The 17218-nt window shown below is 44.0% G+C and overlaps 1 protein-coding gene across 2 annotated transcripts in view; it reads left to right on the plus strand.

Annotated features, from left to right (window-relative positions):
- The window catches only part of SH3RF1 (SH3 domain containing ring finger 1), a 158803-nt gene that overhangs the window by 82498 nt on the left and 59087 nt on the right, over positions 1-17218 (plus strand). For both annotated transcript variants that reach the window (XM_066573544.1, XM_066573545.1), the window contains exon 3: positions 925-1200. In XM_066573544.1, the coding sequence (XP_066429641.1) occupies positions 925-1200 (276 nt within the window). The remainder of the gene's footprint in view (positions 1-924; positions 1201-17218) is intronic.

The raw sequence follows: 17218 nt of genomic DNA on the forward strand, positions 1-17218 counted from the left end.
TGTGCCTTGTGTCCATATTTCCGGTGAAGATAATCTCACAATATCTACAATATAACCTCTGTGATTACTTGTGACTGTATGATGAATGCATAAGAGTGATTCAGCAAGCATGAAGTACATATGGTAACTGAGTTCCTCGTTTTCCACCAACACATGTGAAAACAGACATCTGCCAGATTTGAAAAGCTTGGTCAGATGCTATAAAATTAATGAATATGGGAAGTTGATACTGTATTATTTGCTTTCATGTTTGCTGCTGCGAAAGGGATCTGCTATAGATTTCCTTCCATAGGAAAGAGCTTGTGGTGTTGAAAGCTTGGAGGACAGTTCTCTCTTAGATCCTTGTTTATGGAATAACACAACCACCAAAGGGCTAGTGATTCACATAATAGCAGAAATTTGTCAAGAACATATGGAGAACACATTCTGACTTTTCATTTCCAAAGTCTCTAACAATCCGATAAATGCTTAGCCGTACAAAATGTTGTCAAGTTGTAAAAAATTGTTTGCACTTCTAGATATACAAACCTAACTTGATGATCGCTTGAATTATTCTGTGCACTGGGATGCACTATTTAGATAAAACAAGGCTGATTTTGCAGTGGTACCAATGGGAGGAAAATTCTTTTCAAGATGGTGCCTCTGTCTACCCTTTGACGGCATTCATGGCCAAATCCAGCCCCCTTCTCAGGGCAATCAACACACTTTTAGGTAGGAATTCCTCATATTAGCGTGTTCGGGTGAGATTCCTCTTTTTCTCATTTTTTAGTTTAGCTTTTTAGACTTTTAGTTCTCTGCATTATATATTATGTGTATATTTGCCCTTTTAGGATAACTATTACGTCCGATGTGGATGAGGTGTTTGGTGTCCAGCTCGGATGAAACCTATATAGCCCACATGTTAATATGTCTTTTTGTTTTCAGGGTGTACCTCAGTTACCGTGTGCCAAAGCTTTGTACAACTACGAAGGGAAGGAACCTGGGGATCTGAAATTTAACAAGGGTGACATCATTGTGCTACGCCGACAAGTTGATGAGAACTGGTACCATGGAGAAATCAACGGAGTCCATGGATTCTTCCCAACCAACTTTGTGCAGGTTATAAAGCCTTTACCTCAACCTCCACCTCAATGTAAAGCACTTTATGACTTTGAAGTGAAAGACAAGGAAGCTGACAAGGATTGCTTACCCTTTTCAAAGGTAAGAAGCTCTAGATATAGAGATCAGCAGTGTACTTGCTTGGACTTAAGTCAGTTTGACCTCATTTGGGGTCATGTGAATTTTTCTGTAATTTATTCTTTTACAAGAATTGATAAACCATATTCTGATAGATGTAATATGCTGGAGGTATTGCATTGAGATCTTTCAAGTAAGGAATAAAAACTAGATAAATATCATATGGTTGTTTGTTATTAGAACTAAGAATCTTGAAGAAGCTTGGTATTACAAGCAGAGCTCTGATTGAAGTGAATGGGACATTTGTCTGTAATACCAAGCTGGGCCATTGCAGTGGAAACAGAGCATCTTTGGTTAGTAGCTCATCAGACCAATGCACAGCTGATAGGTGGGGTTCTCCACTGTTCTATTAACCCCTTCATGACATGGCCTATTTTGGCGTTGAGGACCAAGCGATTTTTTGGTATTTTTCCATCTCCATTTTTCAAAAGCCATAACTTTTTTATTTTTCCGTGGACGCGGCCGTATAAGGGCTTGTTTTTTGCGTGGCGAACTGTAGTTTTTATCGATGCCAATTTTGGGTACATAGACTATATTGTAAATTTTTTTTTTTTTTCTTTAATGATAGCAGAGAGAGAAAACGCATCAATTCTGCCATAGATTTTTGTATTTTTTTTTTACACCGTTAATCATACAGCATAAATGAGACTTTCCATTTTTTCTGCAGACCGGTACGGTTACAACGATACCAAAATTCTAACATTTTTTTTAGGTTTTCCCACTTTTCTGCAATAAAAACCCTTTTTTTTGGAAAACTTTTTTCTATTCTAAATTGCTGCATTCAAAGTCACGTAACTTTTTTATTTTTTGATGTACAGAGCTCTATGAGGGCTTATTTTTTGCGAGACGAGCTGTAGATTTTATTGGTACCATTTTGGCGTACATACGACTTTTTTGATCACTTTTATTGCGTTTTTAGTGAGACAAAATGCTAAAAATGAGCATTTTGCCTCAGTTTTTTAGCTTTTTTTTTTAGCGTTTTTTTCGGTGCACAGTCAAAAGCATGTGCAACTTATTGTACGCATCGTTACGGACGCGACAATACCAAATATGTGGGGTTTTATTTTTTTTTTACCTTTTTTTATGCTAATCTGAGAAAAAGCATAAAAAATGGTTTTTTTACTCTTTTTTTTTACATTTTTTTTAATTCATTTTTTAAATCTTTCTTTTTTTTATACTGTTTGTGTCCCTCTGAGGGACTTTAACCACTGCCCTGATGATCGCTGTCATAAGGCATGGCAGAGCTACTGCTCTCCCATGCCTTATCGCTCATACAGCGATCTCAGGCATAGGCAATACAGGACGCCAGTGTCTGGCGTCCTGTTGCCATGGTGACAGGCCGGGCTCTCGCGATGACATCGCGAGAGCCGGCCGGAGACACAGAGGGAGCCGCGCTCCCGCTGTGAACTCTTCCCCTGCCGCGATCTACTTAGATCGCGGCAGGGAAGGGGTTAAAAGTGGCGGGCGCATCTCCGATGTCCCCCCGCTGCTGCAGCGAGACGCCGGCTGTGACTGACAGCCGGCTCCCGCTGCGGGATAGCGCTGGATCACATATGATCCAGCGCTATCTCCAGGACGTAAGTTTACGCCCTGTTGCGGGAAGTACCCCGCTCCCAGGACGTAAACTTACGCCCTGCAGCGGGAATGGGTTAATGACCTAGTTATTTTTTATTATTACCATTTTCAGCTTTTAGGCAACTTTCTTAAAATTCTCTCTCCCCCCCCCCCCCCTGCTCCCCCCCAGAGCATGCTCGGACAAGAATGCAGTTACTCGAGAAGAGCGAGTCTCGCTCATGTAACTGGCTTATCTGAGCGCGCTCGCTCATCTCTATTGAAAACTCTTCATGACTGGAAATACTCTAGTGTCTTAAAGGGGTTCTGACATGAATAATTTTTTTATGCTTTAGCAGCCATTGTTCCCTGGTGTGCCTAATGGACCCAGGGAACCCATGGGTTAATGGCTGCTAAAGCATAAAAATCTTATACTTACCTTGTCTCCTGTTGTTGTTGACATCAGGGGGTCATCTCCCGGCAGCATATTAGCACTTTCTGCTTAGGTTAAGCAGCCTGACTAGAGCCACCTGATTGGTGCACGCTGTGCAGTCACGTGGTGCCGAAAAGCCAATCAGGTGGCTCTAATCAGCAGCGCTGCTTAACCTAAGCAGAAAGTGCTAGTATGCCTCCCGGCAGGCAGTCTTCTTCCTCCAGCAGCCGCGCCGCTCCGGGATCGCGCGCATGCGCAGTGGAGAGGTGCCCTCTGACAGGAGTCAGGACGGGCTGCGTCTCCACTGCTCATGCGCAGCACTCTGGAGTTCAGCCGGACGGACGGGCCGCCCACAGCAAGCACTGCTTGTGACGTGCTTGCTGTGGCGGTCCGTCCGTTGACCTCGGAAGTGCCTGACGGACGGACCAGAGCAGGAAGCGGTCTTTTTGACCGCTCCTGCTCTGCTTTAAAGGCACAGAAGAAGATGCCGGCTGGAGGGGACATGCCTGGCGATCGGGCCAGGCCAGGCAAGGTGAGTACAAATTTTTTTTTTTCATGTCAGAACCCCTTTAATGCCCATATGGGGCATCCTTTCACATCAGTGATCATGAAAGATCCGTAAAGACCCAGAATCATCAGACAATAGTGAAGAGTGAACTTAGAATAACCTCTACCCAGCAGGGGAAAGCAATGCTGTCAGGCATGGAGAAGGCCCTGTTGTCTTTAGATCCTATGTGTCTGGTTCTGCTCATTCAGGGTATGTTCTTGCTTTTACATATAGAAGTTTGTTTTGTAGTTCTAGATGTGCAGATGGTAGGTAGGGGCTTCCTAGTTCTCAATCCGCACCAACAGCATTGGACTTCAATCATGCAGACTGCTGTGACTTTATTTTCATGCGATCTATGGTGAATAAGCTGAATGTAATCAGATCTGAACTGAAAACAGTGTAATTGTTGTATATTAGTAGTATTCAGGTATCTTGGAGTTCACTTTAAGCCTGGCAAACTAATAAGTGTTCGTACTTCAGGTGGCACCTTTTACAACTGCTTGAAAAGTGATAAAAGCTCGGCTTTACTGATCATGTCAAACTAATCTCCTAGATTTCATTACTTATCTCACAATAGTGGTGGGTGAAGGTGGGGCTGTGGATATCACCTATTTGAGTTTCAATAAAGTCTTTGATATAGTTCCATGTAAAGAGATTATAGATAAGTTATTTAAAATTGGACTCCATTCTTTGATAGTCCGGTGGATTCGCTATCGGTTAAAAGATAGATATGAGAGTGTTGTTGGCGGAGTGTATTCTGAACAGGAACGAGTTACAAGTGGTGACCACAAGGGTCTGTCCTGAGTCCTGTTCTCTTTAATACGGTCACAAGCGACATACATGAAGGTTTAATAGGTAAGCTTTGTCTGTTTGCTTACCATAGGCTTGTTACACCCGGTAGTATCTTGAACATGGAGAAAGATTTACAGGCCATTTACACGGGATGATTATCACGCGAAATTGGTTCAAAGAATACGAAATTGAGCAATCATGGTTCAGTGTAAATGCTTAAAAAGTCATTTACTATTCATTCGCTATTCATTATTGCTGACTTTCAGTTAGCATAAAAACTATGGCTGGATCGCGGGCTTGTCACTGAGGAGGTGAAGCGCCAACGAGAAGCCAGCGAGTCAGCAGTGAAGTCTGTCAGTGTAAACGCTCTATACGAGTGCCAACGACCTTAGCAGTAACGTCAGCGCTCATGCAGTTGGTTAGACTGTTGTCCCGAGTAAAAGGGACATTAGCCTCACTGGATAAATGCTCAAAACTATGTAAATAATGCACATAGGGAGAAGAAATCTGCAGCCTGAGTATTGTATTGGCTGTTATGTGTTATCCAGGACTTCTGAAGAGGAGGATTTAGGGGTTCTAATTTCTGGCAAGCTCAAAATGAGTCCACAGTGTGGTCAGGCAGCAAAGAAAGGGGGAGATTGTGATCCTGCTGTACAGAGACCGCATCTGGAATACTCTGTTCTGTTCTCATCTCAAGACATTGACAAAATAGAACAAGTCCAAAGATAGACTACAACATTGGTGGGAGGTCTTGAGAACAAAATGTATCTGAAAAGACCTAAAGAACTGAATTTGTATAACCTGGAAGAAAGAAGGGAGAGGGGGAGACACGATCGAAGCCTTTAATCCCCTAATGCTACAGGACATGCAGTTTCGTCCTGGAGGTTCGGGGTTTGTATGGAGGGGGATCGGGGGCCGATGCCGCTCCACACAATGCGGGTGTCAGCTGTTTCTTACAGCCAGCACCCACCCACAATAGCTCTGATCAGCAGCACCATTGATCGGAGCTGTTAACCCTTTAAATGCAGCTGTAAATTCTGACACGGCATCTAAATCCCCCAATCGATGTTATGTGCAGTGGAAAATCGCTGCCATACGCGGCTATACACCGGCTTACGCCACGGTAAAAAGCTACATTATACACGCAGTGTTTTACCCCACACATTCATGTGAGTCCGGTCTTATGTTCAGGAGGGAAGTGTTTAACAAGATAAACACTAGGACAAGGGGGAGATCACAAGCAGCATCAGGAAGTATTATATTACTGAAAGAGTAGTAAATGCTTGGAACAAACTTCCAACAGATGTGTTTGGAAAATCATCAATAAGTGAATTCAGGCATGTCTGCCATAAGCATCTGTCCTAATAGAGGAATAAAGGGTAGATAATAGAAGGGCAGAGTAGATGGACCATGTGGTTGTTTTCTATTACCAATTTTCTATTCTTCTAAGAAGGACCATACACAAAACAAATTCTAGTTGGACTAGACGAGTGGACTGTTGAATGTATTTCTTGTAAAGCTGCCTGAGACGTGAATTATTGACCGGATGGGAACGCACAAAGAAATGTATCAAGATGGGCATAGTTGTTCTCATATAAAAGTTTGTATTATGTGATATACTATACATTTGTGGTGTTTCACATGTACTTTTACACTAAACGGACAAGAAAAAATTATAAGCATGGAATAGTGAAGATGTATGAATAATACCGCACTGTGTGAGGGACCTTTATGCCAGTAGCTCTCCCCCACAGTTATCAACTGCACATACCCCCCTATTGTTGCTGAATATATCACAAGATTTAAAACATCACTGTGGCATTCTCTTCCCCATTTTCCAGGTAAGGAAACCATTAGCACTGGCGTAACTATAGGGGATGCAGAGGATGTGGTTGCACCCGGGCCCAGGAGCCTTAGGAGGGGCCCATAATACCTCTCTTTTCTATATAGGGAGCCCAGTACTATGAATAAAGTATTATAGTTGGGGGCCCAGTTATAGATTTTGCATTGGAGCCCAGGAGCTTCAAGTTACGCCTCTGCGTTAAGAGAAGTTGGGGGGGCCCCTAGATAAACTTTTGCACCCGGGCCCATGAGCCTTTAGCTACGCCCCTGCATTAAGGTGTCTGTACATCTCCCTCACTTCCCATCTACGAGTGTTAGGAAACCAGTTGTGCAATCTGTGGATATGCCATGATTATCTGTAGCCTGAATATCCCTTTCCCCAAAGCTATTGTTCACATAGCCTAAACTCAGGAAGGAGGGAACATAGGCCAGTCTCACACAGCTGTAAAGTTGCAGTCCATATGCCATGTAATTGCTTATGGGCTGCGGGTATATATGCAACAATGGAGAACAATGGACTCTATCGCGTGTATATATGGGAAAACAGAACATGCTGTGTTTTATTTTACGCAATTCTGACACACTAATGTGAGCGGAACTGCATAAGGGTGAATCCCAACGAACGGATTTCTACCGCGTTTCCTGCGCGTGAATTCCACAGCTATTGGGTTCTGTTGAAAATAGCTTTCTGCTGGCCAGTGCTCACATGCGGAATTCTACAGCGGGTTTTTTGCAGCGGGAAATAAATCGCAGCATGTTCTATTTGCCGCAGATTTATGCCACGGGAGGTCTCCATTAATATAGCATTAATTGAGACCGCGGAATTCCACGATCACCAGCAGGCTCTTTTAGTTTCTAATCGCGGTACGCCCGCGACGCTCGTGGGCATGAGCCCTTAGGCAATTGAGCTACCGCAGAGGCCCGCACAGAAACGTCAGTAGTGACGGTCCGGCTCAGCTCAGACGGTAGACGCCAGGAGCGGGTGAGCCGAAGGTCTCTGCAGGGGCGCAGGTCCACATCCTGCTGAGAGAATTCTCGCAGCGAGATCCGACCCGGCCATCTGCAGGCGGTTTACACAACAGAAAATAGAATATTACACATTTATTTGCTTATTTATTGTATGACTTATTGTTTACTCTTTGCAATGCATATGTAAATAATACAGCACTTTTTTTTTACTTTTAGAATCCTTTAAGAGGTTAATCCATGGGTAGGATCTGATTGTAGTGACCTGGCTAGAGGAAATTTCAAGGTCTGTTTTACCTCTAGCGGTCTGCGGGGGAGAATAGGAATTTTTAGTACACCTCAGCCCACCAGGGATGGAAACTTATCCACACTTCCAGTTCTTCAGTGATTGATGAGAGAAAACAATCAGGCTGAAACCATTGTCTTTTAGGAACGCTCTCCCAGTCGTTTCACAAACAAGCACAGTGAACGAGAACAAGAGCCCCTCAGGACAGCCATCCAGTCTTTTTGATGCTGCGACACACCTGCTGACGAGCCTTTCATGTGATTGTTTTTCAGTTTACAGTAACATTTAAAGATTGTGTAAAATAGACCGTAGTCAGAGACAAATCCACCATTAATTCCCAACATAATGCAAGCGCATACAAGTTACTTCTTGGCTGGATATTCTAGCATTCAGTGAAATTATTGTTCACATGCCACCCACACTGCTTGCATGCGAACCTCCTTTAGGACATTCTACATACGGAACTAAACTGTAACTCTTTGTCTATCAAATGACACAAAAACATGAACTAAGAGTAAAATCCTTCACTCATTTACTGTGGAGCGGTGGGAATGTATATCCAATTACTCTGTTAGTTTAGGCACAGGAATAAGCAGAAAGGTGGGCCTGTAGGGAGACCATACACATTAGATAGACAGTAGCTGAACCCAACACTAGCCTTTTGGCTAATTATTTAATGTGGATGGTGGCCTCCTAGCTCTCCCTTGCAGGCAGGTGTCAGGGAGGTAAGGATTGGGTAGTTGGATCTCTATTGCCCAATTCTCTTATTCTCAAGAGATAAGCCACTATCCGGGGTGTCTGGCAGTGGCTTTCTCACCACATTACATTCAAGACATATGTATGTGGGAATCGGGAGAGATAGCGATCATTCGGCCAACGGCTATTTTATGCGTATGGCCAGACATAAGGCCGACTGCACACAACCAGGTTGGATTCCACATGCGGAAGCCCGCAGCGGAATCCGGCCTTGACCACGGTTGGCATTCACGCGACCTATCTCTTTTTCTTATTATCTGTATTGCAGATGGATGCAGCTAGCTGACGTCTGACATGCACAGTACAGATTTTTTTTAAAATATATATTTCTATTTCTCACCTCATTGCTAGGCGATGCCGCGGGTACCCGTGACTTATCCACAATGTCAATTGTGGGTCGGACAGCTTCCATTGGATTCAACAGAAGTCATCTGGGCAGAATCCACACTAAAATAGAACTTGCTGCGATTCTTTTCCTCCGATTGTGGAAATTGCAATTAGTTTCCGCAAGAGTGCAGGAAAAAGTGCTTTTGCATTGCATGTTCTGAACAATATTTACTGCCAATTCACTGTGCAGAACCCGACCGCGAATTCCACAATGCAAATTGGTTAGTGTTAAGCTGGCCATACCCTTAGGTCCCTCTTTCATACATGAGCGATAGTCATTTTAGAGAATAGAGGTGGAGCAGCTTGAGATTTCTCCTGTCCGCCCGCATCCATTCCACTGTCTGTTTACTTCGGCTAATAGCCACTTGGTTTGATGAGCTAGAAACCAAGTGACTCCGGCAAGTGACCAATTTCTTACTCAGTGCATTGCTGGTGGCCATATGTTCATAGAGCCACCATCTCCTGAATTTGTTGTTTCCAGCGATTATTCGGGTGATTATCGCCTTGTGTAAAAGTGCCGTTATGAAGGATGTTTGCTACTCTGTCCAACTGCCATTGAACTGGTGACACATAGTTAATACTTGGATGGTTACTGATTGTTGACTCGCCTCATATATTAAATGTATAAAAGCTAATTACCAATTGGTGGTTGACAGGGTCTTCTTCAAAAGGGCAAGTGACAAATCTTAAGGTCCTCTTAGGCTGGGTTCACACAGGGCGGATTTGTCGCAGGAATTCCGTCCGGAGTTTGCCTGCGGCCGCTAATCCCAGGATTAGCCAGCCATGTGGACGAGATTTGTCAAAAATCTCGTCCACACGGGACGGCCAATCCGTCACGGCAAAGACGGTCCTGTGGAGCAGATTCCCCGGCTGCAGCATGTCAAATTTTTGTTTCCCCCCCTTGCGGCTACACTCTCCACTATGGGAGCACTGGCCGCAATGGAAAAGCGTGTGGCCAAGCTACTCCGAAACCCATGGCTAAGTGCCACGGGTTTTGAAGCAGCGCTTTCCCGGCAGAAATCTTGCGTTTTTTTGCTGCGGCCAATCTGCAAGATTTCCGCCGGGAATACGTACCGTGTGACCCCAGCCTTACATGGGATGACTGTTGGGCACTTAAGCACCGACAGTTGTCCCAATGATTATTGCTCCTATGTTTACACACAGGAGCGACACGCTTTCAGTGAATGTAGGCGGAGTATGCCAGAGATCGCTGCCGCCCACCTGACTCCATTCACCATAAACAGTCATTCATAAATGAAGGACTGCCTGTCTACTTGTGACGATCACCGGTTGATTGTTATGCTTGCGCAAACTGAATAACGCACAATAAATGAACGATCATTCAGTCGCTGACAGTGATCACACTCAACAATATTATACAGCTTTACATGATCCAGCAATAAAGCTAATCATCCAGTGTAAAGGGCCCTTATACCTGGGCTCACATTCACAGAATTATCTGGCATTTTGGAGATTAGCAAGATGGATGCAATAAAGAATTTTCCCATATTGGCTAAATACATTTCTACTCCTCAACTTTAGAAACCTCTTGTTGAGCACTGCTTATATGTTAAGATAGCAATTATAGCGACTGCATGTAGGAAATACTGATGTAAGTCAAATTCTGGAATGTGATTATTATGGCCATTTACAATTGCCAATTATCTCTACCACCCAGTATTTTTGGTTTGAGTATAAAAAAAAATCACTACATATAACCAAGCCTATCCATGAAAACTTAGCAGAAATTGCATAGTGGGAGTTCATGGTTAGAGTGTCTACGGTACATATCAGAAATCGGAGTGGAGCTAAACCGTTGTCTGCAGCTAGCACAATCTGCAGCAAGCAGATTTGTATGAATGGAGGACTTTACAATTCTTTAATAAAAAATCATAAAAAATGTAACCATTTGCAATGATACAAAACTTTAGGAGTACTTTTATCTGTGTGACTGCTTGAAATGTGAGTTTTGTGAGGCAGGTAAAGTATGTTGCTTAAGATATGATATAGAGCTAAATGAAGGCACATTCCTCTATTAGGAAAGATAGATGTAAAATAAACTGTTGTCGTGGTGGGAGGAATGAAGGAGAACACTGGATGTCTGCTGGAATGAATCCCTCTGGACGCACAAATGCAGATTTATTAGGTGATCATTGGATTTTGTCTGACTTGGATGCAGACATGTTTGAGTTAGGTGTATGCTTGTAAGTGTAGGCATACACTTGTGTAAAAGATACAGCTTTTTCATGTACTTCCAAGAAGGAATGCCAAAGCAAACAGGTTTTTGTTGGCTTGTGGCAAAGCAAAAACACATACTGGAAAATACGCATCAGTAAATCCATAAAGCCTTTAGCAATACCTCATATGCCTTGACTTGGAAGTCTTTCTTTCTTAGCCAGTTTCGACTCCTCCGGGAAACCTGTTATTATGTGACAACTTGAGTACTGGAGAGAGGGAATGAAGACCATCTGAGTGACACGAGAAGTGGGATTAGTAATTTTGTGACTGCCACACAAGTTAGACTGAATCTGCAGCTTTCTCTTATAGACGCACCTCCACATGGAATACTTCTCAGTTACTTTTCATCAATGTAATATAGCAGTCCCTTTTATTTATTATATAGCGCTGACATATTCCACATTGCTGTGCAGACACGCGTCACACGTGTTCGCTTGCACTATAAATATTAGAAGCTCAGTGTCTGTGCAGGTACTCACACGCCGGAGGACTAGATGTTAGAATACTCTTCCTTATGGGGAATCGGTTTATATACTGTATTGACACCCTTGCGTTTTTGCTAAAGAGCATGCAGGCGTTGAGAGAGTATCGGTGTAGTGGCATAAGCTTTATAGGATTTATAGGGGAATCTTAACTTCCCAAAAGTATATACGTGGAAAAGAAAGCTGTATAGAGGAAAAATGATAAGGTGCACCAAAGGTTCTAATAAATGCCTTTCTTATAACTGATCCATACCAATGGTCAAAATTTGGAGCCATATATTGATATATGCTCACACAGGGAGGATATGCATTCTGAAAGATCAGCAATCAGTTATCAGGAATTCACAGCGGGATACAGCGGATACTATTGTTTCAGCTGTATCGCGCTCCCTGATGACAGGTGGGGTATGAAGAACACAGCGGTCCAGCTCTGTTCTCCATACCCCGCTCGGAGCACTCAGCTGTATAACAGCCGGGCGCTCCAAGCATGGAACAGCTGAATGCAGAAGACAAGCGGTACCACCCCACTTGTCTTCTGCATCCTTACGCTCGGAGCGCCCGGCTGTATAACAGTCAGGCGCTCCAAGCGGAGAACAGCTTGATGCAGAAGAGAAGCAGCCCCTTCCAGCCCTGTGGGCCGTTAGCATATGAAGACATGCAAGACTTTATTGTAGGCCAGAAATACACTGCTTCGGCTCTATGCAGAGAGCTTTTCTCAAGCTTGAGCAAACTGTATATATCTGGCCTACAGTGTATTACTCGCATGCGTTCATATGCTGACATCCCACGGGATTTCTTCTGCTATCCTTAGAATAGGTCATCAATATCAGATTGGTGAGGTGCCAGGAGTTGGAATTTTACCAATCAGCTGCTTGGAAGGGCTGCAGCACTGCAGGCTCTTCCTGTGACTTCACATTCATTGATCACATGGCCTTTCTGCCGCTTAGTCCCATTCAAGGCACCACGAAATGAATGACGATATGCCTGCTGTACAGTGAAGATGCCACAGTGCTCATCAGAATGCTGCAGCCCCTTCCAGCAACTGATTTGTGGGGCTACTAGAAGTCAGATCTCCACCAATGTCATCCATTTAGGGAACATACTCTTATTGAACTTCCTAATATATGTCAATACAGTTTACTTGTCATACAGAATATTAATCTAGAAAGAGCAGTTTGTGCCTTTATTGCATCGTGGTTCTCTAAGCTCATGTCTTGCATTTCCAGTTCTATCCATAGTCATCCACATCACACTATAATGATCTCTAATTCACAACAGATATTCCATCTGCTACATTGGTAACTTTCTGTAGCAGATAATTTGGGGACTCGGAGTAGCATCTGTCTTACAAACTATCATCACTGACTTGATAATTACATTGATGACAACACTGTGGTCCCCCTATTTTACCGCAATGGTGAAAGGCACACTGATTAAGTTGCACATAACATTCTGTTTCAAAAGAAAGGCGTGGAGCTAACTATCCACTTAGATATATTTCATTGGCACTGGGAGTTATTATACTTGTAGTAGTCTCTTGAAGGATAATAGTGCCTGGCTGCACAGCGTCCTGCAAGAACAAACCTGCTCCGCTGTCCTGGATCGTGGCCTCCGGCTAGTACAACAAGGCAGTGTAGATGCCTAAAAGCTGCAGTAGCCTGTCTGCCCCTTGACTCGTGGCTGCAGCCTACTTCTGATCTGTAAAGTAGTTCTATAATCAATTTGCTGTCTAATGGGGGCTGACCGTGGGGGCAGGGATGCTTTTTTTCAGTGCATCGTCCGCGTGGAAGAAAGCTCGCAAGCAGGGAATGACATCGCTTTCTATTCCGGCTTTTGTATTTGCTGTCCTAGCAGGTTGCGAGTGACTCTCTGTGCCCATATGCAATGTTAATTGTGTATGCACTGCGGATCGCTTGCATCCATAGAGATCAATGGAGCCCATACTCATGGAATCTGCGCTAAAATAGAGCATCATGTGATTTTTCAACTGCCTTTCAATGTCCGCGTGAACGGCCATCACGGAATCCGCAATTTAGATCCGGTTGGGTAAGCCCAGCCTTTGTGTGATCCCAGCCTTAGGCCGCCTGCACATGGGCGGAAATCCCGCGGCGGGATTTCCGCTGCTCAAAGCCTGCATAGGATTGCGTTAACAAACGCAATCCTATGCAGACGGCCGCGGATACTTCGCGTGGCAAAGAAGCCGCGGCATGTCCTATTTCTGTGCGGGCCTCTGTGAGCCCCGCACAGAAACGTCACTCACCCGGCTCCGGTCTGCGGATGCGCTGGCTGCCCGGCAGCCGGCACATGAAAGAGCCGGGGGCCGCCGGGTGCGGGTGAGTACGCGATCGTCCCTGCAGGCGCTCGGGTCGGGTCCTGCGGTGAGAATCCTCGCCGCCGGATCCGACCCGCTCGTCTGCAGGCGGCCTACGTCCGTCTGTTGGCTATATCGGTGTTTCTCAACTCCAGTCCTCAGGGACCTCCAACAGGTCATGTTTTCAGGATTTCCTCAGTACTGCACAGGTGATGTAATGGTCGGTGCCTCAGACATTGCCACATGTGTTCTTACTATAGGAGATCCTGAAAACATGGCCTTCTGGTGGTCCCTGAGGACTGGAGTTGGGAAACCCTGGGCTATATCCTAAGACAGCAAAGTAATGTTGATCACTTGGATGAACTTCCACTGTGGCTCTATTGTTTATAGGATATGAAGCCCTTACATGTAAACAGACCTACAAGTGAGCGCTCGAATCCTCGCTGTCTATTTTTAGTCATCCTTTTTGTAAACCATGTCAACCCCTTTCGTCTCTGTTCGTACTAGCGTTATGGCTTCCATTTATAAAAGGGCCATGACAGCTTTGTCGTATCCCCAATGACTTTAATGAGGTCCATCAGTGTTTCCTGTATTTTTGAAGGCAGACTGCTATATTTTTATAGCGCTTGATGAAATCTGTATAGCACAAGTATGAGCAGAGCTTAAACTATGTGCTAGAGTCCAGCAGAATAGAATTGTATGTGCTGTTTATGGCAGTGCTCTCATATAGGGAAATGTAGAGCGCTAACTCTGCTAGCATACAGTTATGTGGACTGCTCTCTCTAGAGTCACACTTACTGTCTGGTTTCTATGTAGTACAAGGTGGCCACAGCATAGGAGCCCGGCCCCACACTCTTATGGAAGCTGTTTAAATTGAAATCTGTCTTTTTTGCCCATTGCAGCAAATCACAGCATAACTTTAATTTTTTATACTGCTGAGTTAAAATGAAAGCTGCGCTGTGATTGGTTGCTATGGGCAACAAAAACAGATTTTTATTTTAGACGGATTTCATAAGGGTGTGGTACCCGGCTAATTTTCCACGGCCCACCCTATATGTGTCATATTAAAAAATATGTGTCAGTCTCTGCCCTATATATAATTTTCCCTGCACATTCACAGGTGTCGGATATCAGGTGCCACTCAGCCATGCGATAACAAAGCCCTCCACACAAAAAATACATCACGTTATGTCACTAAAATGCAACAAGTAGTTAGACTTTTTCCTTATTTATGCATTTTTCTTCTTTTCTTGTCCAGTTTTCAGCACAATATTAAGTGCCGCCTCGGAATCTTAATGCTAATCAGAGACCCTTCGCTGTCTGCTCTGTCATTTTCCTATCTATCTCTATCTATAGCTGTATATATATATATATAATGACCCCCATGTACTTTACTGCCCTCTTTGGACTCCTCATCCTTATCTCTGCGTCTAACTGCTTTCTCCTATACCCCTTCCACATTCCCCCAGCCGCTGCCTCTGTAGCATCTGTTCACCATTGTGTACCCGGCCATTATTCTTCTCCCAACACTTTCTGACCCACTGCTCGCTATTCACATCTTTCTTCTGCCTGTACCCCCGTGTTATATTGCATTTGGTGCACTTTGTTTTGCTGCATTGTCTGGGGCTTGCTTTTTTGCTATTGCGCGTCCCTTCATGCACCACTGGTCTTCTGCCGCAGTCTTTACATCTCTGACTCTTCTGCTACTGTCTCATTAGTGTTGTCTCATTTATTGTTCCCACAGATAGTCGTGGCAACTGAGCCTGGCATCACACTCATATGAAAGCTGTCTAAAAGAAAATTTTAGTTGCCCACAGCAACCAATCACAGCACAGCTTTCATTTTACCTCAGCAGTATAAGAAATGAAAGCTGTGCTGTGATTGGTTGCTATGGGCAACAAAGACAGATTTTCTTTTAGACGGCTTTCATAAAAGGGCAGTGCTGGCCTACTTCTCTGTAGCCCACCCGGTACATGTGCCCCCATGAATGTTCTTACCTCTCTTTCTCTCTCGCCTGGTTTCCTCCTCCCGATTACTTGTTGGCTACATAAACGCTGTATTTAACGCCCCTTATCTCTTCTTTGTTCTCTTCTTCTGTTCTGTTCTTCTGGTCTAGTTTTCTATAAATGTTCAGTAAACAGAAGTGTAAAGCAATCCTCGGTCTGTAATTGCACTGAGTGACGGCCCACCGGCCATGCTGTCTACTGTTTGCTTGTTTTCCGTATGCTTGCTTTTGTGTAAGCAGCTTATTCTAAGCATGCTGATAATATCATAATGATGCTAAACAAATATTATCATGCCTCTCATTGGAATTTGGCAGGCAGTCTGCTTATTTGGGCTGCTGTTTCTCTTCACTAAATCCACATCATCATCCACATGAGGAAGGCGAAGCTCAGGGAGTGCATGGGCCGCTCTGTACACAGCCGTGTAATATGTCAAGTATTACAGAATTCATACAATTATCTGTGGTTTTTATTTGGGCCTTGAGGCTTTTTATTTTGTTTGCATAGGCAGATCAGACAGGCACATAATATATATTCATTTGAGACTAAGTAAAAATTTAGGTTCAGGGACCATTGGGTGTAACCGTCACCTCCTTTACTTATCTCTCTCATTGGGGATTAGCGTAGGATCAGTCTATTACTGGAGTTACCAGAGCACTTGGCTAAGGCTATGTTCACATACGTGTTGGGGAATACTGTTTTTTCCTACTGTTATTGGAACAGGAAAACTTAATCCCCTGGTCAAAAGCATCTGTTTTACGATGGAGTTGAATGGTGCTGAACGAACCCCATTGACTATAATGGGGTCTGATTGGCTCCTGCATCTGTCCGGCATTTTACCAGATGGAAAAGTACTGCATGCAGAACCTTTTAGTCCTGCATTTCATGCCAGGTCTGTGCTGGAGGCTCTAGAGCAGATGTGAAGAGAACCTTATCATGGTGCAAGATACACAGTGATCATTTATAGTACTGGTCTTCTCATATTAGAGAAAGAGACATTATGAACCTCCAAGGCCTGGGTGCGACCACACCCTATGCGACCGCTACAGTTACACCTCTGGTGTACAGTGATCCCTCGTGTATCTGGTTACGTTCCAGAGATCTCTGCTATATGTGAAAATCAGTGAAGTAGCGGCGTTATATTTACATAAATCAATTTGTCGGGTGAACTGACAAACAATCGCAAAAGTGAACAAACAGACCGATGCTACGATCTGTGAGCCAATCAGCGTGCAGGATACAGAACACATTCCATCAGCCAATAGTGTGCCGTGTACAATCTTGTGTTGGCAAGCGCTAGTGGCGTACTGTATTTCCTGTATGTAACGCAAAATTCCACGATATAGTGAAAAACTCAGCGACAACAGAATTATATATGGTGTATCTAA

The sequence above is a fragment of the Eleutherodactylus coqui genome, chromosome 7 (assembly GCF_035609145.1).
Source record: "Eleutherodactylus coqui strain aEleCoq1 chromosome 7, aEleCoq1.hap1, whole genome shotgun sequence".
NCBI lineage: Eukaryota > Metazoa > Chordata > Amphibia > Anura > Eleutherodactylidae > Eleutherodactylus > Eleutherodactylus coqui.